Below are 10,764 nucleotides of genomic sequence, written 5' to 3'. Positions count from 1 at the left end.
AACAAAATAATTAGTCACTATTATATTTTTATTTTATTTATAAATATAAATCTAGTTTAATTATATTAGTTATAAAGTTTGATTATTTATTCATAAATTTTGGTTAATATTGTTTAAATATTTGAATATATATATATATATATATATATATATATATATATATATATATATATATATATATATATGTCGAGTTGGCTAATTTTTTATGTTTATATATCATGTTTGTCATTTAATCTATTTCACCAGTAATTTCCCTTGTAATTTTTTCTTTTACGTTCATCATGGAAGAATCTATCGTAAAATATGACAACTAAATACTAACAATGTTATATCTCTTTTATATTTATATTTAGGATGATAGTCAAACCTCCGGCGTAAACTCTTAACTCTTCCCACTCAACTACACTCGTATCTTATACAAAAATCATTTTTCCAAGAATTGCAAGAAGAAAATACTTGGAAAAATTATGTATTTTATAAAAATATATTAAGATCAATTAATATTTATTAGAATTATTTAATATATTTAAATATTTATTATAAAATATTATATTTTTATTATTATGATTTTTTTATATTTCAGACAACTTAAATATAATTTAATAATACACATTTTTTTTAATTTAGTCTCTTATTTTTAATATATCTAATATAAAACAAAGTTGCTCAAAGACAAAATAATGTCAAATCTGAAATTTGCTACTTTACCAAGCTTGAAATAAATAGCATGTGGAAGGAAACTCGAAAAGGGAGAGTGCTCGTGAATTATGCAAAGGGTAGAACCGTAGAAGACAACACTTATCACTTTGTTTCTGTTCAATGATGCGCTCTCTGCACAATTACTCAGCCCCTTTTAATGCACTGTCTTATGCTCTGTTCTTTTCACTCTTAATATATTGCATTGAAAAGTTATGTGGCAAAATCTATTAAATAATTAAGATTTTTTAGTAATGTCACGGGAGTACATTGCACGGAACCTCTCAAATTTTGCATTTTTGCTTTTGCCGACAGTCAGTCACAGGATAAAAAGCTCGCACTTAACCCACTGTAGATTTTCTTCTATGAATTTTCACATGATTTTAGGGGGTGTATCAATAATGTCCATTTGTCGGTTCAATTGAATGAACAACTGCACTTCATTGAACAAATATATTGGGTTTGTTTTGTTCTAGTGTTATTTATCAATCAATTTGGATGTCAAAGTTTCAGTTTTTACCTTTTTAAACATGGGTTGAATCTTTATTTATTTATCTTTGCTTGGGAAGGTAGATGTCTGCAAATATTTATAGATATTATTTTTTAAAAATTAAAAATAAAAATAATAAAATATAAAGATTATAAAATAAATTAATTTGAATTCATAATTTAATATAATTTAACTTATAAATTAAAAATTCACAATATATTTATTTTATAAAAAAATAATTTAATTAGAAGTTGAAAATGTGATATTTACATAAAAATAAAAGCTTAGTGTGAGATTTGTATCACTATGTAAAAATTTAAAAGAGAAATTAGAAATAAGAAATTAAGGTTTCTAAATTTTAACAAATAGATTTATATACATATATAAATTAAAACAATCATTCTAGATATACACTAAAGTCAATATCAGTATAAAATATATTTTAAAATATAAAATATATATTAAAAATAAATTAAATTATACATATATTTATACCCACCAATGCATAATGATTAATTTTAATAGCTAATTTTAATATATAAACAATATTTTTAAAATTAAAAGTATTTATTAAAAAATCTTACACTTCACAGAAATTTCAGATTCTATAGAATATGTATCTGTATTTTTATCACCGTTCCCATTTATTTGCAGGACAAATTCCCCATCTCTGTAGGTTTCACAGATCTCATTTTAGCACACCCCATCAAGGATAATCTCCACAAATACTCGTTTCGACTTTTTTTTTTTTCATCCTTTCTCCCAAACCCACATTGCTATTATTAAGATTTTGCTATTGACTCATCAAGGTGCGATTGGTATTACTGGCTTTTTAAGAGCTGATAAACTTTTAAAAGTTTTTAATATTCTATTTAATAAAATAAAATTTAATATAATAAAATGGAATAACCCCAGAATGCAGATAAGCTGTAAAAATCGCCAGAAACGATCATAGTCGTTGAGGGAATGCAATTAAATAAACAATTTGACCACACTTAAAGTGTACTACTTTACTGAACAAATTATTTGGCACTGTGGTACTAGCCCAAAAATTATCCAAAAAAAAAAACCTTACCCTGAAATTAATTTGTCGTATAAAGGGGTATATTGTACATTGATCTATGATTCTATGACTAAACTCGGTAAAGAAGAAAAATAAAAAAATAAAAAATTAGTCTCAACATATCTGCTATGATTTTTCTTTTTCCAAACATGTACCTTCAATACAAAGAGGGCAAAAATGAAAAAGAAAAAAAAAATATTTACGTTGTGTCCCAATTGGGGATGTTAGCACTTGCCTCGTTCACCATCTTCACTAGGGTCACCTGCACACGTTATTAAAAGTAAACAACTGGTTAGTCATGCCTTTTTATCATGCTTTCCTTACTCTATAAAGATACCAATAATTCCGAATTTGGGTCCAATGAGGGGATGTATAAAGTGACTAAGTGAAGTAACAATTAACGAGTAATCACCCTTAGATTGATAGAATGTTAAATAACTGAATATGAATGGTTACATATCTAACAAGTCCCGTCACGTTATTACTTAACACATCTTAATACTCAGAAGATTCAATCCAATAATTCCCCTCCCAACACCCCATCACCAAGAAAGTAAAATAAAAAGAAAAAAATAAAAAGATAAACCAATTATGCAAAGATTGAGGAGCTGTATATATATTAAATGACAAGTTAGATATACTATATAAACTGAATGTAAAATGAAACACCTCCTATAATACTGCGGTTTAAAAAGGCTATCTTTGAAAGAAAGGGAGAAAACAAGAAGGAAAAAAGATGCAGATGAAGCTTTAACTATGTTTATAGTTTTCAATAATGTTAGCCTTTTTTCCCTAAAATAAAAAAGCAGCTTGGTGTTTTTGGTTGTTATCCTTTAAATTTTGGTGTCAAGTTGTGATATCTATACAAATCAAAAGAAGATTGAGAAAAACTTTACAATAGTAAGACAATTTTCTACATTTATATCAACAAAATGCAAGCAAGTTTAGAGCACAAGGCACTAAAATCAGAAAGAGAGAAAAATGAGCTACGAAAATAGCACACAACTTTTAGAGGGAATAAAACAAAATGACCCAAATTTATATAGGGATCAAAGACATGTTTAAGCAACATAAAAAAAATTAAAAGAAAAAAGACAAAAATAAGAAAAGATGATGCAGTGTGCTACTAATGACAGGATAAGAATGGATCCTCTTAATTTTTTCCTTCAATTGTTTGGTAATGTATGATCTCTCATCTTACATTCTTTAAATGGGACCAAGAAAAACTATGTTAGAGAAGATATTAAATGGTAAAAGATCACACTTTACCAAACAATTGAGGGGAAAAAAATTGAGAGGATTCACTCCCAATGCAAGCATTAAAAGAAGAAAGGAATCTCATAAACACCCTTGAACACTTGACAACTGAATTGATTGATGAAAACGGTGATTCAAAGTGAGGACAAAACTGAGAAGGCTTCTCAGAGGATAGACAAAAGTATTAGCAGTGTTACTGTTTAACAATACCAAGTTCAAAGAAATTGTTCAAGCAATTTGCTTTTAAACTAACTATATGCTAAGCAGAACCAACCATATTTTGAAAAGTCTAATCCTTGATCTAACTTTGCTATTAAGATGACACAGAAATGCAATGCTGCACCGGAGGAAGCTGAACTAAAAATAGCTTTGGAGGCTGAAGGGAGATGATGCTGAGTAACACAGGTGTAATGACTTTGGGATTCCCTCCCCACAAGAGATACTGGTCACCTAATATTCTCTTTTTTTCCACAAGCCTTCAGATCCTCTCTGAAATCTTTACTCTATTTTGACAATGTAATCTATGGATCTAAATTTTTTGAACAATGAACCAAAGGCGTAATATACCAAGGATAGACCCTTTTTTCTTTTTTTTTTTTATTTTTTATTTTTTTCAGTTTTTGGCATCCTGGGGAGGGGGACTGAAAGGGGAACAAATGAGAAGGAAGTTTTAGAGAACAGTATCTGGGGAATAAGTAAATATACAGGCACCTTAAAAACTCTAGCCACAAAAGATGATATGGTGCAATGGGATTCATCAGGCATATACTTCCAAAACAAATGCCTTTTGATGGTTTACATCAACTTCAATTGCAGTAGTGGAAAGTTGAAGGATGGCATAGTTCAATGCTAGTGGCCTACAACCAAAATTTTAAGCTGTTGCCAGTTTTAATCACAGTTGCAATTCCTGCGTTAATGTGTTCAACGCAGTTTACACACTGCGGGCGGTTGCACTAGCCACAGCCACCACAACGAAGGTGTCATTGGCTAGGTGATGTGAATCGAGATTTGAACCTTGCATATACTGTGATAATTTCTCACAATTATGAGGCCACTATCAGCTAAAAAAATTAAATAATTAATTTTAAATTTAAAAATATAAAAGTAAAATTTTTTAAAATATTTAAAAGTTACTATAAAAGGTAAGTTAGGCAAAAGTTACGCAACAAATGAAAAGCATGATAGAATTGGCCAAAAAATAAAGTATAACGAAAGCAGTTTTTAAACCTGTGGAATATGGTGCTTTTGTGTCTAGTTCACATTTAAAGAATATGAAAAAGCTTGAAATTGCATAGATCCCCTTTTAAGTTTTGAATCAAGTCATAGGTATCAGAGAATGCATTTCTTGCTAGATAATTTATTTAAGAAGACAAGCTGTTTGAATTAGTTGGCAAAATCTTTACATACCACACTTTCAGGAACCCCTGGTGGAGGTAAGGGCAAGTTCCTCGGTGGAGGTCCTCGTAGATGAGACCTTTTGTCAAATCTCCACTCACCAATTTTACCATATGTCAACTCACCCTGCGCATTCCAAAACAAGAAACTGTTATGTTGAAATATATGACAAATAGGTAGTGTATTTAGCAAAAGTTTAAACCATCTAAAGTATACTTCTGTGGCATAATAAGAAAATTAAGCAGATTTCACAGGTTGATCTAGAATGGAAATTATAAGCAATAGTAAACAATCATAACCATGCATAGTTCGAGGAATGGGAGAGATAAACAAAAAAATTTACCTTCATATTGTAATCACATCCGTAAGTATAGTGAATTATGAACTTGTTCTCAGTTGAGAGATCCCATGGGGGCTGAGAAATCAAATACACAGAAGTCAAAATATGCATATCATATTCAATCTAACACCCACTTGAGCTGATAATTGGTGCATTCACTGGATTAGATAGGCCCAATGAACCCAAATTGACACAATAAATCACTAAATCAGTTTGCACTGGTTTATGTTAAGAAGATTGTATGACTGTTGGGTTTTAGCAAGCAAATGTCTCTTAAAAAATAACCTAGTATTAGTTGCATGTAAGTGTTTAGATTATTGCATTGCATCACTTAAAGCCAAACCCAATCCAACATTGCTACTATCATCATAAAGAAAAACTTATAGGAAGGTGATAACTTGTCTTTTAATTGAACCCAAACAAAACCAACCTGATTTTAGTGCAGATTAATTTGGATTAGGTTGGCTAGAAAAGATTTCCAATACCAAAATTAAACCAACCATTTTAAGTTTTATCAGTTTGGATTATTTTGTACCTCAAACTCAATCCTAACCATCAATATATGCTGCTATTGATGACTATATCTGCATAAACCAATACAATATCGAGTGTTACATGAAGTTTTCCCAAACCTGTAGCATGAAGTCTTTACGCAGAATATGGCGCACTCCATGCAGTGCAGAAGCTACAGCATAAGCATACCTTGCGTCCAACAAGAACCATTAGCATACATCAATATGAAATTGTCACTATCTTTGCATATTAATGCTACATCAACAATCGAATATTTGATGAGACATACATTTCGAGCACCCATCCAAAAGCTTTATCAGTCTCTGGATCCTCTTTCATTTTCAAAGACACGTTCATCCATGTGGGGGCAATCTTTTCAATCAAATCCTAAAAAACAGCACAGAAGTCAAATGTATAACTGACTGATATTAAGATTTTTCCATAATACGAATGATGGAACAAAAATGCTGGGTCCAATCAACTGATAACATCAGTTACAAGAACCAGTGAAACACGGAGATATTAAGTGCATGTATGGATCCATTTCGGCTAATTGGAAGTTTTGGGAAGAACGTTTACCTTCCTGATAATTACAGGAGAATTGCCAATTGGATCTACATTTGTAACTGGTCCATGCTCCTCAGGAAAAAACTTCCTTATGATTTTTTCATTCTTCTCAGGCGTGATGTAAAAGAATGGGAAAGCAGCTGGATGTCCTCCATATGCCAAATTGGGTAAGGGACGTACAAATATGTGATCAGGCTCTGCCATTAACACATATCTGCATCAAAAGACAACTATATCAACTTTTTATATTTTAGTGTAAAATAAAAGAGAAATCACTTAGTACAAGAGATCTCACTCTTCCTCGATAGTTGCCTTTTCCAGCCACTGTACAAAGGCCCATGGTCTATTTAGAACAATGTATCCCTGAAAAGATATTAACCAATAAGTCAAATCATTTGAATTGTATGGATAGTATATTTTACTGCATAAAGAATAATAATACTGGCAATTTTGTATGCGACCAAATCTTGTGCAAAATAGTCAATAATAAAACAAGAAAAACATTTTAGAGACAAGGGAGCTGCAAAGGATGAGTGAAGAAATTAGGGAAAACAGGATTAGAATTTAGAAATGAATGCATTGGGGAGAATTGGGGTAGTGCCTGTTGTTGAGAAGATGGAAGAGTCTTGCAATAGGTAGTTTTGGAGAGGAATTTAGAGGTCCTTGTAACTAGAGTAGAGAAGACAGGAAAGTCCTATAGCTAGAGATGAAGAAAGACCTAGAAAGGCCATAGCTGAAAGTAGTAAAATGGATTTAGATATTAATGGTTTAGATGGGAATAACATTTACTGTAGAATGCTTAATACTATGACATTGTTTGATCCATATGGCTGACTCCACCTAGCGAGACAAGGCTTAGTTGGTGTACTATGGGCAGAATAAAACAATAAATAAAAGATAATCATCTAATTGAGAATATGAATATCCAATCAGGTATGCTGGAATTGGATATAACTGCAGAGGAAGACATTCAATTATTAACTATTTGTCAAATATCAATAACAAAAATGATATTGGGGATGAATACAAAATCTGGATAACAAGCAAAATAAGCTTCAAATAGAAGTCAAGTAGTTGAGAATAATAATTATTTGTATTAACCTCCTGAACGAACTCAATTTATAGATGAATGGAATCGATATTGAGTTATGGACCACATTTGCCCGCATAACATATGAAGACAGAAAATTGAAGCCCATAGTCTCACACATTCAGCCTAGAATATAAAGGGAAGATCGAAGATGTATTCAGCTTGGGGTTTAGGAAAAGGCCCTTAGATTTCCATTTCCTTGGCATTAGAATATTTAAAGAAATTTAAGCTTTGCTGGCCAGTTCCATGTTGAAATTCAATAACAGTTTTCTCAATGATCCTTAAGGTTTCCTCCACCTAACATCATCCTTTGAATTATTATATTGGAGCTGCAAATTTTCTAGGATTTCCTTCATTTCGTATCACCAAAGTACTATAAAACACCATCAGTATTATTTTGCATAAAAATATTAAAAGGAAAAGCAGAGAAACACATATTTACACACACAAGCATGTCTAGCAATGGATTTTGATCATCATGAGGAAAAAATCATTATATTAACTCACCCTGTCCATACCAGCTGGAAGAGGATCTACCACAACAGTGGGAATTTCATCCATCAAGTTGTCTGGCTTTCCAGAATGTAGAATTCTAGTGAATCCTCCCATCTCTGACCCAGGCATGTTCTTTTGCCTTTTATACCAGTAATACATGATGCGGCATTGCCATTTGTTGTATGGAGCATCAGTAGCCGTTAGGGCGACATGAAAAGGTGCCTTAGACACCTTCCGATTCTTTGCATGTGCAGGCATCTCAATGATGGGATCAAACAACAACAAACCATCACTAAAGGCCACACCTTCTGAAGATCCATAGCGGATTAGCATCGTTACCACATTATACGTGGCAAAGGACGAACCAAGAACCAAAAAAATGATAAGTAATGGTGAAGTTCGTCCCATTATCTTCCTAATACAGTTAGATATCAGAATATCATGGGCCTGATTCCTCAGTCTTCAAGAAAGCAAAATTCTCTACCCTGGAAAACAAATAGCTCTTAGTCACAATCTGAATCTTCCACTTCTCAAGTCTTTCAATACTTCAGAAACACATGATGATCCTAATTGGTAACTTCTTCTAGAATCACCGCAATGGTCTAGCAACTACCTGATTGGTCATTTAACCTAGAAAAAGTAAAATACTCTGCACCATGATCCTAATTCCTAATCAGTGACTTGAGAAAATCCCACGAACATTTCTACAAGTCAACATTTAGAGAATTAAAGCAGTGCTTGTAGTTCCTCCAAAAAAAACTAATTAAAAAGAACATCTATAAATTGAATCAACAAAGCAAATGTCACTTTGATTAACATATATATAAAATTCACATATTCAGAAACACGCTGGAAATGGAAAAGGACAATGTACATATATAGTTAACAAGTAACAATATACGGAAAACGTAAGGGAATTGATTTGATTTTAGGTTACAAATCTCGATTTGCAGCGAATTGAATCAACTTACACTCAAAACCAACACTCCGTGGCAGCTAGTAAAGTAAATCAGAAGCAACATGATGAACATAGAAAATGGGGTCAACGCCAAATTTATAGAACTGGCGGCACTAATGTGAAGTGATACCCGAAAAACCTCAAATTGGATTGCAGAGAAATTGAAAAACTAACATGTAACAGAATGGCATTAAGGTTACAAAGTCAAAGGAAATAGTTGAAATGATGCATTCACAGAGAGAGAGAGAGAGAGAGAGAGAGAGAGAGAGAGAGAGAGAGAGTACCTTTGCTTGTATTTTGAGTAAGAGACAGAGAGAGAAATCCACAATGATTTTTTGGATCCAAGAAGACAGAAGAGAGAGAGAGAGAGAGAGTGGTGTACTTTGCAGTATTTCCACTCCGACGAGCACAGCTCACGGCGGTGAAAGTATAATTATAATTAATTATAATAATTAATATTATTTATTATGAATCTAACTTTGACAAATGGGGATTCTTAAAAAAAATAAACTATTAAAATTGTCCTCGAAGATATAATTAATATTTATTATGGATCTGTAGTTCTGTACAAATCTGATTGGACTTTTTGGTTTGACGTGACTGTGATATTCTCATTTCAAATAGACAAGAGCTTGTTGCTAATTAAGGTGCACTTGAGTTGGTTAGTGATTTATGTAACCATTGCACTATGAAAAGAATGCTTTTTGTCTTAATGTTATGGCGTTAGTAAATTTGGTGTTAGTTCCTTTCATGTTAGTTTTGTGGTTTTGTCCATGTTAATTTTCAAATTAGTTACATTTGGTTTTTTTATGATTTTGGTTAATGCTGCAATTTAAATTAACCCACAATCAGCGGCGGAACTTGAAACGAAATTTTGGGGTGACAGACAAAAGATAATTGTCAAGATACTTTTGATATGGATCCCATTTAAGATAAGCTCGTCTAACATTTCTCTGATTTGGGTAATATTGCCAAATTTGAAGTCATTTTTCAGGGTATTGTTCTAAAGAATTAATAACTTTTTAAACTTTTGAATATTGTATCTTATTTTTTTCGTGATTCATTAAAGTAGAAAAACTATCAACAGGTGTTGATATTATAAAAGTTATATGTTTTCCTTCTTGAATATTAGCCTTCTTCTTAAAAAATGCATCATCAACTCTTTGATTTTTTATGACTATTTTATATAGAAATTTGAATATATATCCGGTAAAATATGTAAAAAAGAAATTAAAAGGACAAATATTAAAATTTATAATATTTATTGAATTTTTTTATCAATTTATACAAATACAATAATATCAATATTGATTGAATATTCTAATTATCATATAAAAAATTAAATTAAATAAGCAATAAAATATAAAATAATATTAAATTACATAAATAAAAAATACCTAATTTTTTATATTTGAACTCAAACGTAGAGGAAGTGTTGCTTATTGAATAGAGAGCTGCGAAATGCAAATACAGTCAATTCAGTTCAAATCCAATATGTTTTGAATGTTTAAAACTAAAAATTATTGTACAATAAAAGCAAGAGATGAAGATTAAATTTTGGTATTTTAAGTCATAATAAAATATTTGAGCCAACTAAACTATTTTTTATTTTTTGAAAAAGTATTACTAATTTTTTTAATAAAAATTTGGGGGGGCCATGGCCACCCCTTGTCTGAACTAAGCTCCGCCACTGGGGCCCACAATTATATTTTATTTACCAATAATGCTACGGAACTATCTTGGTTCCAGCAAAAACCAGTCAAATACCTTTGGGTGAATCTAAAATTTCTACGTAGATGGTGCTTATACTAAACATTAAGATGTTTTTTTTTTCTTTATAAATTGGATGGTTCTAAATCTGTTTTCTGATTTATTATGTTTTAGACATTTGAAGAAGAAA

At 31.2% G+C, this 10,764-nt stretch overlaps 1 protein-coding gene across 3 annotated transcripts; it reads right to left on the bottom strand.

Moving 5' to 3' along the window:
• Window positions 1-2,122: 2,122 nt before the first annotated feature.
• LOC130943569 (hydroxyproline O-arabinosyltransferase RDN2) lies at window positions 2,123-9,356 on the bottom strand. Of its 3 annotated transcripts, XM_057871493.1 has the most exons (10): window positions 9,149-9,293; window positions 8,520-8,610; window positions 7,919-8,391; window positions 6,617-6,684; window positions 6,334-6,535; window positions 6,044-6,141; window positions 5,874-5,943; window positions 5,245-5,316; window positions 4,914-5,027; window positions 2,123-2,511 (listed from the first exon to the last, which is right to left on the bottom strand). In XM_057871493.1, exons 3-10 carry the CDS (start codon window positions 8,312-8,314, stop codon window positions 2,449-2,451), a joined length of 1,083 nt encoding a protein of 360 aa, XP_057727476.1. In that variant the 5' UTR covers window positions 8,315-8,391; window positions 8,520-8,610; window positions 9,149-9,293; the 3' UTR covers window positions 2,123-2,448. The 3 variants fall into 3 exon arrangements, with proteins under 3 accessions (XP_057727476.1, XP_057727478.1, XP_057727479.1); XM_057871495.1 differs by lacking the exon at window positions 8,520-8,610 and having other exon boundaries at window positions 9,149-9,356; XM_057871496.1 differs by lacking the exons at window positions 8,520-8,610; window positions 9,149-9,293 and adding an exon at window positions 8,878-9,093.
• Window positions 9,357-10,764: the final 1,408 nt, after the last annotated feature.

The sequence above is a fragment of the Arachis stenosperma genome, chromosome 8 (genome assembly GCF_014773155.1).
Source record: "Arachis stenosperma cultivar V10309 chromosome 8, arast.V10309.gnm1.PFL2, whole genome shotgun sequence".
Classification (NCBI taxonomy): Eukaryota; Viridiplantae; Streptophyta; class Magnoliopsida; order Fabales; family Fabaceae; genus Arachis; species Arachis stenosperma.
This window is presented reverse-complemented; position numbering and strand designations above follow the sequence as displayed.

Excerpts from the sequence above, each read along its gene's own strand:
- LOC130943569 (XM_057871495.1), bottom strand. The coding sequence starts at position 8,314 with ATGGGACGAACTTCACCATTACTTATCATTTTTTTGGTTCTTGGTTCG. Across the intron at positions 6,142-6,333 it reads CTCCTGTAATTATCAGGAAG|GATTTGATTGAAAAGATTGC; the intron begins GTAAACGTTCTT and ends GCTGTTTTTTAG. Across the intron at positions 5,944-6,043 it reads TTTGGATGGGTGCTCGAAAT|GTATGCTTATGCTGTAGCTT; the intron begins GTATGTCTCATC and ends GTTGGACGCAAG.